The 13,886-nt window shown below is 52.3% G+C and overlaps 2 protein-coding genes across 2 annotated transcripts; both read left to right on the forward strand.

Moving 5' to 3' along the window:
- Positions 1 to 258: 258 nt before the first annotated feature.
- LOC147971238 (uncharacterized) lies at positions 259 to 1,280 on the forward strand. Its single transcript, XM_087523881.1, has 3 exons — positions 259 to 605; positions 689 to 762; positions 856 to 1,280. The coding sequence occupies exons 1-3, from the start codon at positions 259 to 261 to the stop codon at positions 1,278 to 1,280; spliced, it is 846 nt and encodes a 281-aa protein (XP_087380007.1).
- An 11,338-nt stretch (positions 1,281 to 12,618) lies between these two features.
- LOC125508692 (uncharacterized) lies at positions 12,619 to 13,648 on the forward strand. Its single transcript, XM_048673463.1, has 2 exons — positions 12,619 to 12,914; positions 13,033 to 13,648. The coding sequence occupies exons 1-2, from the start codon at positions 12,854 to 12,856 to the stop codon at positions 13,260 to 13,262; spliced, it is 291 nt and encodes a 96-aa protein (XP_048529420.1). The 5' UTR covers positions 12,619 to 12,853; the 3' UTR covers positions 13,263 to 13,648.
- The last annotated feature ends 238 nt before the right edge of the window (positions 13,649 to 13,886 follow it).

Here is a 13,886-nt window from a genome sequence, read left to right on the forward strand (position 1 = left end):
GTATTCGGGTCTTGAAGACTCCACTCGGATTCACCCGGAGGAGGTTGATGACGACACACTGGAGAAGTGGCTGTCGGGCATGACCGGGAACAAGGACAACCCCAGGGGAGCCAGGAGAGTTCCTCCATTCGACCAGTCTCATGTACCAGAGAAGGTCCGATTCTGAGCTTTTGTTTGTAATCTGAATTCACTCGCGCAGTTGCCTATACTGAGTCGACTGACTTTGTTCTTCCTGCTTTCTTTCAGGCCATTATTGAAATGTATTCAATGCCCAACGGAGAGCAAGAGCAGGACCCGGAAGGAGAGGCGAGCGGCGGCGACAGTGGCGAATGGGATTCTGACGGTGGAGGGGACGAAGAAAGCGACGATCCAAGTGAGGAAGAAGAAGTCGAGTCGCCTCCTCGCAGGGAGAGGCGGTCCAAACTTGACCAAGAACGACCGAGCGCCCGTGAAAAGGCGATTGCTCAAGCTGGTCAGTCTTCAAAGCGTCCTCGGACCTCTTCGCCAACTCCGACTGAAAAAGCGTCAAAGCATCCCAAAGTCGCAGAGCCGAAGCTTCGGAAGGCGTTGCCGAAGATTAAGATTGACATCCCCATCGCTTCCGCGTGAGTGTCTCCCTTCATATTTACTCGACGCCCTGTGCTGTTTGTTTTTCTTGTTTTAACCGGACGAACTTTGGAACTGTTAGTGCTGCTACTTCCGGGACCTCAGCTTACAGGGACGATGATGAGGTGATGGAGGATGCGGTCACTTCTAATCTGGGTATGATTTCTGCCATACTGTCTTTATTTTGGTCAATTCAACTGCAATGTGTACCATTGGGTGATGTGATTTTGTTGATTGAACTTTGAACAGCCCCTAACATTATTGACCTCCCTGATGATGATGATGAAGAGCCCGAGAGGCCTTTGACAAGGAAAAATAGGCAAGCTCCTGCGAGCGAGGTGCCACAATCGACGCCGAGGGCGGAGCCAGTCGTTCAGGACGCTGGCGATGCCAATCGGGGTTCTGTTACCTTCGCCGTGCCATTGTCGAGTGCCTTGCCTTCCTCGTCGACTGCTCAGGCCCCTGTCAACCCGCCTTCAGTTTTTGCGACCCATCATGTCCCAGAGGACGAGGTGAATGTTGCCAGGGAAGCCATACGCCAGGCGGGCATTATGATGGAGAAGGTGAAGACGGTGCGGGACGCCAGCCAAGCCGCCTACGATGCCAGCTTGGCTCTCCAGAGCAACGTTCAGGTTAGTTGGTCGCCGCTTGTTTTGTTAGGATATGCTATCTGAAGACTCTTTCCGAAAATCTTTGCATCTGTACACCCACTGGGTGCGTCGATTGAATTTTTGAACTAGTGGGGGCACGCTGAGTGCACCCACTGGGTGTAGTCCCCGAGACTATGGTGGACTGCTGGTAGTCGACTGTAGTCTTTGTATTTTGTCGAGTGTAAACCGAATTGGTAGTTTGTCTCTTCCACTCGATCTGGTCGAGTGGGATCAGAACCGGTGGGGGCACGCCAAGTGCACCCACTGGGTGTAGTCCCCGAGACCGCGGTCGACTGCTGGCAGTCGACTGTGGTCTGAGTTCTACTTTCTCTCCCTTTTTTTTACTCCCTACACTCGACTCCGGCGGTCCGGTCGAGTGGGATCAGAACCGGTGGGGGCACGCAAAGTGCACCCACTGGGTGTAGTCCCCGAGACTATGGTGGACTGCGGGCAGTCGACCGTAGTCTTAGTACTTAATGTCTTTGTCATTTTTCGCTGTAAAATAACTTCTCTCCTTTGATTTTAGAAATCTTGCGATCTTGGAGCTCGCTTTGCTGACTTGTAGAAACAGCAGATTCAACTGAACCTTGACTTGGAGCTGGCCAAGACAGAGCTGCAAAAGGTCAAGGACGGCGCCACTGGTAAGACGAGTTTGTCGACTGGTCTGTCTTGGGCTTGAGTACCCTTCTACTCTTTCTGAATCAATCATCATTTCTTTGCAGAAAAACTGAGAGAAGCTCCGGTGAAGAAGGATCAGGATTTGGCTGCTGCTCAAAAGGAGGCTGACGACGGGACCGCTCTGGCTGAACAGAAACTGGCTTCGGTCGGCCAGTTGGAAGAAGAGAATACCAAGCTGAAATCTGCTATGAACGAATCCAACAAGGAGTGCTCGCGCTGGAAGAAGGAGAACCTCAACCTGTGCGAGAAGATGGAAGGCATCGCTCGCGGGAGGGACGATCTGGAGAGCTATCTGAGGAGCCTTGCCAAGAAGTTGTTCCTCAAGCTTGAAGGTGCACATTTTGTTCCGACTGATTTTTTTTGTGTCGACTCAGCATATGAAAATTGACTTATCCTTGGATCGTGAATGCAGAGTTTTGCCAGGACTTCAAGGAGGAGACTGGGCGGATCGAACCAGGTTTGGATCCAATCAATTCTCCCATGAAAGATGAAACTGCCATGAATCTGCTCCGACTGGAATCCCGCATCGACGGTGTCGTGGACTACTTGGCTCGACTGAAGGTCGCCATGTCACGGATCGACCCAGCACTTTGGCCAGAGGCCATGCTCCAAAATGATCTTGAGTCGCTGATGACTCGACTTAACGAAATCCCTAACCGAGTTCAGGAGTGGAAGAAGTCTTCTTCCCGGTGTGGCGCTGATGTGGCTCTGTCTCTGGTTCGCGTCCATTGCAAGGAGGTGCGACAAGATAAGCTGGCAGCAATCAAGGTCGCCAACACCCAGAAGCATGACTTCCGATCTTTTATGGAGACTTTCATCGCTGCAGCCACTCGGATAGCCGACGGTGTCGACTTAGACGAGTTCATCGAGCCTGCTAGTCCTCCTCCCGCGGAGTGAACAAACTTTTATGCCTCACCTTAAATTTGCCTCGGAATGCCGAGTGGTTTTTGTAACCGTTAAACTCTTTCGGGCTGAATGCCCGAGCACTTCGATCTGTGGTCCGGAACCTTTAGGATTTATTTGAACTTGGTTTATCGTTGAATGTCTTCATGAATCCCATGTCGAGTGAACTCGTTATTCATTCGAGACAACTTTTGTATTTGTAGCGCAGCTCCGAAGGAGAAGGAAGCAGTCGACCTGCGCCTCGTTGCCCTTGCGGGTCGGCGAAGCTCCTCAAGAGAAGGTGGCAGTAGTCCTGCACCTCGTCGTCCTTGCGGAGTGGGATGGAGCGCACGTTGTATTTGTGGCGAAGCTCTCCAGGGGAAGGCGGCAGTCGACCCGCGCCTCGTTACTGCAGAGCGGGATGGAGCGCACATTGTATTTGTGGCGAAGCTCTTCAGGAGAAGGCGGCAGTCGACCCGCACCTCGTCGTCCTTGCAGAGCGGGAGGAAGCGCGCGTTGTATTTGTGGCGAAGCTCCTAAGGAGAAGGCGGCAGTCGACCTACACCTCGTCGTCCTTGAGGATTGAGATGTGTTTCATACTTAGGAGAGTACTGGACTGCAGCTAAGCCCCCGAGTGGGAGGTTTGCTCTCCACTCGGTAGGATTTTTCAAACTTAGGCGAGTGCCGGACTGCAGCTAAGTCTCCGAGTGAGAGAACTTAGGCGAGTACTGGACTGCAGCTAAGCCCCCGAGTGGGAGGGTTGCTATCCACTCGGTAGGATTTTTTCAAACTTAGGCGAGTGCCAGACTGCAGCTAAGTCTCCGAGTGAGAAAACTTAGGCGAGTACTGGACTACAGCTAAGCCACCGAGTGGGAGGGTTGCTCTCCACTCGGTAGGATTTTTTTCAAACTTAGGCGAGTGCCGGACTGCAGCTAAGTCTCCGAGTGAGAAAACTTAGGCGAGCACTGGACTTCAGCTAAGCCCCCGAGTGGGAGGGTTGCTCTCCACTCGGTAGGATTTTTTCAAACTTAGGCGAGTGCCGGACTGCAGCTAGGTCTCCGAGTGAGAAAACTTAGGCGAGTACTGGACTGCAGCTAAGCCCCCGAGTGGGAGGGTTGCTCTCCACTCGGTAGGATTTTTTCAAACTTAGGCGAGTGCCGGACTGCAGCTAAGTCTCCGAGTGAGAGAACTTAGGCGAGTACTGGACTGCAGCTAAGCCCCCGAGTGGGAGGATTTCTCTCCACTCGGTAGGATTTTTAAATACTTAGGCGAAACGGGTTCGCAGCTAAGCCCCCGAGTGGGAGGCTGGCTCACCACTCGGTAGGAAATTATTTTTACAAACTTAGGCGAAGCGGATTCGCAGCTAAGCCACCCACTGGGGGATTTCTTACGCAAACAAAAAACAATAACAATCACTGGGAAAATTATAACGCTCTTCTCTTTGATAAATAAACTACAGGAGTTTTTTCTTATTACATCTCATCCGAGTGAGGATTCAAGTATAAAAGGGCCGGAGTAGCTCCGCATTCCAGGATCGTGGCTCATCAATCTGGCGATCGACATTGTAGAGGTGGTACGCTCCATTGTGGAGGACTCTGGTGACTATGAAGGGGCCTTCCCAAGTAGGAGCGAGTTTGTGTGGTTTTTGCTGATCCACGCGGAGGACTAAGTCTCCTTCTTGGAAGGCTCGACTCTTCACATTTCTGGCATGGAATCGACGCAAGTCTTGCTGATAGATGGTCGATCAAATCATGGCCATTTCTCTTTCTTCTTCCAGGAGGTCGACTGTGTCCTGTCGGGCTTGTTCTGCTTCTTCTTCAGAGTAGAGCTCGACTCGAGGGGCGTTGTGAAGCATGTCACTCGGCAAGACTACTTCGGCTCCGTAGACCAGAAAGAATGGGGTTCTTCTGGTCGATCGGTTCGGGGTCGCCCTCAATCCCCAAAGAACTGATGGAAGCTCGTCGACCCATGCACCTGCTGCATGCTTGAGATCGCGCATCAATCGAGGTTTCAGTCCTTTGAGAATTAGGCCGTTTGCTCTTTCCGCCTGTCCATTCGACTGAGGGTGAGCGACCGAAGCATAGTCGACTTGTGTGCCCTGAGAGGCGCAAAAGGCCCTGAATTTGTCGGAATCGAAGTTTGACCCATTGTTAGTCGTTGTGAAGCATGTCACTCGGCAAGACTGCTTCGGCTCCGTAGACCAAAAAGAATGGGGTTCTTTCGGTCGATCGGTTCAGGGTCGTCCTCAATCCCCAAAGAACTGATGGAAGCTCGTCGACCCGTGCACCTGCTGCGTGCTTGAGATCGCGCATCAATCGAGGTTTCAGTCCTTTGAGAATTAGGCCGTTTGCTCTTTCCGCCTGTCCATTCGAATGAGGGTGAGCGACCGAAGCATAGTCGACTCGTGTGCCCTGAGAGGCGCAAAAGGCCCTGAATTTGTCGGAATCGAAGTTTGACCCATTGTCAGTGATGATGCTATGCGGAACTCCATATCTGAATATCAACTCTCTGATGAAACTGATAGCAGTGCAAGCATCAAGATTCTTGATAGGCTTAGCTTCAATCCATTTGGTGAACTTGTCGACTGCTACTAGCACATGAGTGAAGCCGCTCCTGCCCATTTTCAGTGGTCCAACCATGTCCAACCCCCAAACAGCGAAGGGCCAGACGAGTGGAATGGTTTTCAGAGCTAACGCGGGCTTGTGCGACATATTGGAGTAATACTGACATCCTTCACATTTGTCGACTATCTCTTTTGCCATTTCATTGGCCCCTGGCCAGTAAAATCCCGCTCGGTATGCTTTAGCCACAATGGTCCGAGAGGACGCATGATGACCATAGGTCCCCGAGTGGGTATCGTCAAGGATCATCTGACCTTCTTCTGGTGTTATACACTTCTGACTGACTCCAGTCGCGCTTTCTCTATACAATTGTCCATTTATGACTGTAAAGGCCTTGGATCGACGGACGATCTGTCGAGCCTCTTCTTCGTCCTCTGGGAGTTCTTTCCTTAGGATGTACGCGATGTACGGTACTGTCCAGTCGGGAGTGATGACCAAGACTTCCATGATCAGGTCGACCACAGCTGGAACTTCAACTTCAGTCGGATCCGTGGCACTTTTTGGCTGTGGGGCCTCTTCAGTGAAGGGATCCTCCTAAACTGATGGTGTGTGGATGTGTTCCAAAAACACATTGCTGGGAATGGCTTCTCTTTTGGAACCTATTTTTGCCATATCATCAGCTGCTTGATTTTTCAGTCGGGGTATGTGATGAAGCTCTAACCCCTCGAATTTCTTCTCCAGCTTTCTCACTTCATTGCAATAACCAGTCATGGATGGACTTCTGACGTCCCATTCCTTCATCACCTGATTAACCACCAAATCTGAGTCGCCATAGACCATGAGGCGTCGGACGCCGAGTGAAATGGCCATGCGCAACCCATATAAAAGTGCTTCATATTCCACCTCGTTATTGGAGGAATCAAAGTGGATTTGAAGAACATATCTGAGCTTATCTCCTTGGGGGGAGACCAACACCACCCCGGCACCGAAACCATTCAGCATTTTGGAACCATCGAAGAACATGGTCCAATGCTTCGAGTGAACCTGAGTCGGCAGTTGCTGTTCAATCCACTCGGTGATGAAATCTGCTATTGCCTGGGACTTGATAGATTTCTTTGCCTCGAACTTGATATCTAGAGGAAGGAGTTCAATCGCCCATTTTGCCACTCGACCAGTTGCGTCTCTGTTGTGCAGGATCTCTGACAATGGAGCATCGCTGACGACTGTAATGGAATGATCAGAGAAGTAGTGAGCAACTTTCTTTGTGGTCATATAAATCCCATATACAAGCTTCTGATAATGAGGATATCTTTGCTTCGACGGGGTCAAAACTTCAGAAATATAATATACTAGGCGCTGAACTTTGAAGGCTTTTCCTTCTTCTTCCCGCTCGACCGTAAGTACCATACTGACGACTTGTCCCGTGGCTGCGATGTAAGCAGCAAAGGCTCCTTGCTGATTGGGGTAGCAAGCACCGGCTGGGTGGAGAGCGGAGCTTTGAGCTCTGCAAACGCTGCATCAGCTTCGGGAGTCCACTTGAACTTGTCGGACTTCTTCATCAATCGGTAAAGAGGCAATGCCTTTTCACCGAGACGAGATATGAATCGACTTAAAGCGGCCAAGCAACCAGTAAGCTTCTGGATGTCGTGCACTCGCACAGGACTTTTCATTCGGAGTATAGTACCGACTTTTTCTGGATTGGCGTCAATTCCCCGTTCGGAAACGAGGAAACCGAGTAATTTTCCACCAGGAACTCCGAATGTGCACTTTGATGGATTAAGCTTGATATCATACCTCCTGAGGTTGGCAAAGGTTTCAGCAAGGTCAGCCAGCAGGTCGGAACCCTTCCGTGACTTGACCACAATGTCATCCATGTACGCTTCCACATTCCGACTGATTTGAGTGAGCAAACACTTCTGAATCATCCTCATGAATGTGGCTCCGGCATTCTTGAGGCCGAACGGCATGGTAATATAACAGAAGCACCCGAATGGAGTGATGAAAGCTGTTTTGATCTCGTTAGGTCCATACAGACGGATCTGATGGTACCCGGAATAGGCGTCTAAAAAAGATAGTCGCTCACATCCCGCAGTCGAGTCGACTATCTGATCGATGCGGGGGAGAGGAAAATGATCTTTCGGGCAGGCCCGATTGATATGTTTAAAGTCAATGCACATGCGAAGTGACTTGTCCTTCTTGGGGACCATGACAACGTTGGCGAGCCACTCGGAGTGGTAGATTTCTCGGATGAACTCCGCTGCTAAGAGCCGAGCCACTTCATCGCCAATAGCCTTTCTCTTCTGGACGTCCAACCGACGGAGATGTTCCTTGACAGGTTTTACTTTTGAGTCGACTCTTAGGCGGTGCTCAGCCAGCTCCCTGGGAACACCCGGCATGTCAGAAGGCTTCCATGCGAAAATGTCCCAGTTCTCATGGAGGAACTGGATGAGCGCTTCTTCCTATTTGGAGTCGAGTGTTGTTGAGATATGAGTTGGAGCAGCGCTGGGATCGGTCAGGTGGATGTGAGCTGTCTTCGTTTCGCCAGACGACTGAAAAGCTGATTCTGTAGCGGGCTTCTTGGCTCGCAACAAATCACTCGGGTCAGCAGTCTTATGGTATTCCTGCAGCTCCACCACTGCCATCTGAGCATCAGCGATCTTTGAACCTTTCTGAAAACATTCTTCCGCTTTCTTTCGATTGCCCGTAATAGTGATCACACCTTTGGGGCCAGGCATCTTCAATTTGAGATACACATAACATGGTCGGGCCATGAAGCGTGCATAAGCCGGCCTACCCAAAATATCGTGATAGGCGCTCTGGAAGTCTACAACTTCAAACGTCAACCTTTCTTTGCGGTAATTCTTGGAATCACCGAAAACCACATCAAGAGCAATCTGGCCGAGTGATTCAGCCTTCTTCCCAGGAACGACTCCATGGAAACTCATGTTGCTGGTACTGAGTCTGGACATCGGAATGCCCATCCCTTTCAACGTCTCAGCATATAATATGTTCAAACCACTGCCACCATCCATCAAGACTTTGGTTAGTCGAGTGCCTTCAACAACTGGGTCGACCACCAAAGCTTGCCTCCCAGGGGTGGCAATGTGCGTTGGGTGATCGGACCGGTCGAATGTTATGGCAGTCTGAGACCACTTCAGATAACTGGGTGTCGCCGGAGCAACCATATTCACCTCTCGGTTGATAACTTTCAGTCGACTTTTGCTTTCAACATCAGCAAAAATCATCAGGGTGGAATTGACCTGGGGGTATCCATCGTCACTATCTTCCTTGTTCTCAACTTTGTCCGACTCCTTTTCCTTATCTTTGGGCTGCTTGCCCTGGAACTGCTGGATCAAGAGTCGACACTGTCGAGTGGTATATTTCGGGTAAATGAAGTTACCCTCTTCATCTTTCTTGGTGTGGACGAGACATGGCAAATCCAACACATCATTTCCGTCCTGGTCTTTAACTTTCTTGGGGTTCCAAGGTCCTTTGGGTTTCCCTTTAAACTTTCCTTGGGTTACAGCCAAGGCTTCCCCAGGAGCAGCTGGCTCGGCTTTCCTCTTCTGTTTCCGATTGGAATTTCCTCCAGTTTCTTGAGCGGCTGACTTGAGCTTGCCACTCCTGAGTTGATCCTCATCTTCACCATTAGCGTACTTGGTGGCAATCTCCATCATCCGATTCAGAGACATATCTCTGGTCCGACCAAATTTCAGATTCAGTTCTCTGTACTTGACGCCTTCTTTGAAGGCACAGACTGCTTGATGGTCAGGCACATTCTCTACCGTGTGATATAACGTGATCCATCTCTGGATGTAATCCCTCAAAGTTTCATTCGGCTTCTGCATGCAAGACCGCAGTTCCGTCAGCCCTGCCGGTCACTTGCATGTTCCTTCAAATGTGGTGACAAGCACTCGGGCGAGATCTTCCCAGGTGTAAATGCTGCTGGGTGCTAACTGGTTCAGCCACGCTCTGGCCGAGCCCTCCAACATGAGAGGCGGGCGCTTCATGGCCACTTCATCATTGCCGCCGCTAATCTGGACGGCCACTCGGTAGTCTTCAAGCCAAGTATCGGGCTTGGACTCACCAGTGAACTTGCTGACTCCAGTCGCCAACCTGAAGTTGGGAGGAATCACAGCGGCCCTGATGGCTCTACTAAAGCACTCTGGCCCCGAAACATGTGCTCTGCTGCTGGTAGGTGCGTCTCTGTCATGACCTTCTCGGTGAGCTCTGTTCCTGTCGACCAAACCTTGAACGAGAATGGATCTCGCATCAAAGCCTGGCTCCCTGGAGTCGACTGGAATCCTTCGCCCAATACTACGAGGGCGCCTGTCATCCTGCTGTCGAGGCGCATACAACCCGCTCCTCGGGGGAGGGGTGGGCACTCGACGTCGATTGTCACAATCGAATCGGTGATCATATTGCTCATGGTTCCCGTACTGATTACGCCGGTCCCCACGTCCCTCACGCCTCGGGGGCGATCTTGGGCTATGAGCCGACTGGACTGTGTCTGCAGCAACGGATCTGCTGTGAATCCTGTTCCGCGACTGAGAAACAGCGGAATTCTGGTCTCCTGCTGCCCAGAGTAATGCTCTGATCTGCAGCAAGCCTCTGCCAGCCTCCGACTGGGAAGGCTGAATCGACTCTGCTATATGGGCCGCAGCTGCTAAATTCTGAATCGAAGTTCGATATACCTGCGGAGGCGGGAAGAGCTGACGTCGACTGGATTCGGGAACCCGTTGTCGCGCATGCTCGTCGAGTGCTCGCTGGAGGTTCTCTAGTCGAGTGCGCTCGTCCAAGTTTGCCAAGCGCGCGTCCTCCAAGGCACGAGCCTCGGGGGTTTCTCCGACGATGGGACTGTGCAGCGCATCCATGTTCCGGCGACGAAGTTCTTCTCTCTGCAACGACGTGAGAGGCTCGGGGAGATATTCCTCATGGGGACGCGACGGGTCGCCTCCACCCGCGCCTCTGTCGGTGCGGGGAAAACCGGGAGGACTGGGCGGTCCATCGACCATCAGAACCTCCGCCGCCGGATCACTGTTGTCGCACTCGGATGCGGTCTCTGTAGAGCCAGTCGATAGATCGAACAGGCCGTAGAAGGATTCGTCGGGCTCGATCGCCGCGACTTGAGGGGTGGCCGACTGGCGTGCCACCGCGTGTCTCACCCACCGCTGAAGTCTCGACCGACCGGAGCGCTTGCGCCGGCGGGAAACAGGGAGGGAGGACAGCACAGGAGCCGACCGATAGTGGGTCGACGGTTGCCGCAAAAGGATGCCGCGGACGCACGCGCGAAAGTGCGTCGCCCCGCGGACAGGGAGCGCGTCCACGTCGAGCGGAGCCTCCTGAAGCCAAGCAGAGTCATCGGCGATGAACGTGAGCGCGCCGAGACGGATCTCGCGGCCCTCCACCAAAACTCCGCCGGAAACCATGATGATTCGGATCGGAAAAGATCGCAACTCCTCCAACAAATCGCTAAAACACCTGCCCCACGGTGGGCGCCAACTGTCGTGGTTCTAAGTCTGACAGTAATGTAGGGGGGTAAGTATGGAGAGGCAAGATCTTAGCTATGGAGAAGTTGTAAGCACACTAGGTTTACGAGTTCAGGTCCTTCTCGGAGGAAGTAATAGCCCTACGTCTCGGAGCCCGGAGGCGGTCGACTGGATTATGCGTGTATGAATTACAGGGTGCGAACCCTTTACACTGAGGAGGGGGTGGCTTATATAGAGTTCGCCGGACCCCTCCGGCCCTCAGTTATGCAGGGTTTTAAATACATTAAGGTCGGGCGTTACTGGTAACACCCCTAATAAAGTGCTATGATGACCATAAAGGCTACTTAATAACCGACCGTTAGCATGCGGAGTGCCTTTAGTCTCCTGGCCGTCGAGTGGTTTGGTCTTGGTCGAGTGATCGCTTCTTGGTCGAGTGTCTTCGAGTCTGTCGAGTGGAACACCTCCAAGTCGATTGAAAGGTGATTTCTTCTAGAGATGTCCTTGGGTAGGGCAGTTTGGACAGGTCCATGACCCTACCCTAGGTACATAGCTTCGTCAGTGCCCCCTTGGCCTTGGCGAACATCGTTGAGCATTGTGCCCAATGCTCCTCTAGCCCGTCAAGACATTTGGATTCCCCTGACGACGAGAATGACCCGCTACATTGGAGGTAGTAGTCGAGGTGGCTATAGGGCTTTGGTTGGGAGGACTCTTGCTTCACCGGGGTCGGGCACCATTTGGCACCAAGGCGGCGGGGACGACTGCCCGTAGTGTCTGATTTGGACACTGTGGTTATGGGGAGGGGTCTGCGTCGCCAAACCTCGGTCGGCCAACGACTTCCACATTGTGAACAAAGGCGCTGCATAAACTCAGCGTTTGTTGCCGCGGGTAGGGCGGGCTCCACCTCCTTCACGGGCTTCTCCTTCAAGACGTCGTCATTTGAGAGCAACTCCTCCTTCGTGGTGGGCGAAGCGGTGGATGAAGATGAACCCGATGATCGAGGGAGGTATCATGGATTCGCTCGAAGCCCCCCCTCAGATTTGTAGTCCTGGTGTAGCGGAGGTTATTCCGAGCGGTAGCCGCCGAGCAGCCACCGTGCTCGAGTGTTCTTTGCCTTGGTCTTCTTGCCCATTGCGGCGGCCGATGGAGGTATTGTGTGTGACAACTCTCAGATAGGGGGAGTCAGATGATAGGTTTTGGGAAGACGCCAACCGGTTTTAAGATCCGAAGTGGGCTTCTCGGGCGGCGCGCCAACATGAATGCGACTAGACGGCGAGACGGTGATAGCGGCTTCAGTGATGGGGGTTCTAGAGCCGGAGAGGGTTTTCGGATAGAACTGAGTTGTTGGAAGTCGGCAGACGTATGAGCTCCTCAAGAGCTCCCCGATTTTGGGCCGACATAGAGGATTTCAAACATCTGAATCAGTCTGGTCCGATTTGGTGAGCTGCATTGAAGGCCTAAAAATGTTTTGAACCGTTCATTTCAAACATTTAGGATAATTTGATGAGCTGCGGATGTCATATTGGGAAGAGTTCACAACGGTGTGATACAGGGCACCCTTAGCAGTGAAAGCTTGTCCAACCTGTCTACAAAAAATGTTTTTTCAGAAAAGAAAAGAAAAAAAACAGTTTGTTAAAGCTATCACTGAGCACTCGTGGGACAGACGGTGGTCCCGACGCGCTACTTTAAGTCCCACGTGTCAGTGTGATGGCGAGCAACCTGGATAAGAAGGACCTCATAAAACCTCGGGCTACCTCCGAATAGAGAGGCAACCCAACGAAGCAAACCGCGACAGAAACTGGTGGCTGGGCCACTGGTTTCATTTATCCTTTTCCTTTTAGCTGACGATCGATAGAAGCCAGTGGGCGCGCAGCGCAGCTACAAATACGCCACCAACCTGACCCGCTGATCCCATCCAATTCCCCATTCCCAAAAAAAGTCATCCGGTCCGAGAATCACTGTAAGAGATTAGGAACCTCGTCCACCGGAGATGGAGAAGATGAGCTCGTCGGTGCAGTCCTGGGCGGACCAGCACAAGCTCGCCACCGTCGGTTAGTCTCAGCCCCTCGGTCCCCCCTTCCCTCCCGCGATCTCTGATCGGTGTTCTTGTACGTAGTTGTGATGCGAGACCGGGCACTAATTTTGGCTGCGTCTTTGCCGTGGATGCAGGGGCGATGTGGACGACGGCGGTTGGCGCCTCGGTGGCGTGCGGCCGGCGGCGGGGCAAGGCGGCGGGGTTCACGGTCGCTGCCGCACTCGGCGGAGCGGCGCTGGCGCACCAGTACTACGCAGCCAAACGGAGGGAGGAGGAGGCGAGGTGCTTCGAGCTGGACTTCTACTCGCAGCTGCCGGCGGCCACCGGCGAGGACGGCCAGGAGAACGAGCGGTGGAGCTACTAGCGGTGGATCAGACGCTCAGATCACGGCCGGCCGGCCGTGGATCGAGACGAGACGATGATGATGACGACCAATTAGGAGTACCAGTTAATTAATGGCCCATGACGTGGCGCGGCTCATTTGTCCTAATCCATCCAGCGGGGAAGACGGGATTATCTTATCTGCTTTGTACTATCCATCCATCCAGCAAGTGGCGTTGTTGTCTCCATCATCTAGTAGGTGTGATGGAGGTGGGGGTAGGATTATTAGGTTCCCTTCCCTCTTCTCTATGTCTATGATTGAAGGAACCAAGAAACCCAGCGATGCCTTGCGGATTATAGTAGATAGAATTCTGTCTGTTTGGATGATGTTGATCGAATAAGCAACAGCGAGTCGCCTGAGTTATCCAAGTTTTAAACTTTTAATAGTGTCCGGCACACAGTGAGAAGCGAGGCCGGCCTTAGTCATGAGAAAAGAATCCTGGAATCCGTGGTTGCTACATTATCCATTCAAGGGGTCCATATGTTAACTGGATCTGGAAGGAAGAATCTTTCCCGAAGGAAAGTGGAGAAAAGAGAGAGAAGCTGGCATTTTAATTTCAGTTGCACACAACTGATACTCATGACAAATGCAATTGCAAGGTATGGT

Source organism: Triticum urartu, chromosome 5A (assembly GCF_056163025.1).
Source record: "Triticum urartu cultivar PI428250 chromosome 5A, HENAU_Tu73, whole genome shotgun sequence".
Classification (NCBI taxonomy): Eukaryota; Viridiplantae; Streptophyta; class Magnoliopsida; order Poales; family Poaceae; genus Triticum; species Triticum urartu.

What these genes read in the sequence shown, in the direction of transcription:
- LOC147971238 (XM_087523881.1), top strand. Translation starts at nt 259, where the DNA reads ATGTATTCAATGCCCAACGGAGAGCAAGAGCAGGACCCGGAAGGAGAG. An exon ending in GACATCCCCATCGCTTCCGC is followed by an intron (nt 606 to 688) that starts GTGAGTGTCTCC and finishes TGGAACTGTTAG; the next exon opens with TGCTGCTACTTCCGGGACCT. An exon ending in TGCGGTCACTTCTAATCTGG is followed by an intron (nt 763 to 855) that starts GTATGATTTCTG and finishes AACTTTGAACAG; the next exon opens with CCCCTAACATTATTGACCTC.
- LOC125508692 (XM_048673463.1), top strand. Translation starts at nt 12,854, where the DNA reads ATGGAGAAGATGAGCTCGTCGGTGCAGTCCTGGGCGGACCAGCACAAG. An exon ending in GCACAAGCTCGCCACCGTCG is followed by an intron (nt 12,915 to 13,032) that starts GTTAGTCTCAGC and finishes CCGTGGATGCAG; the next exon opens with GGGCGATGTGGACGACGGCG.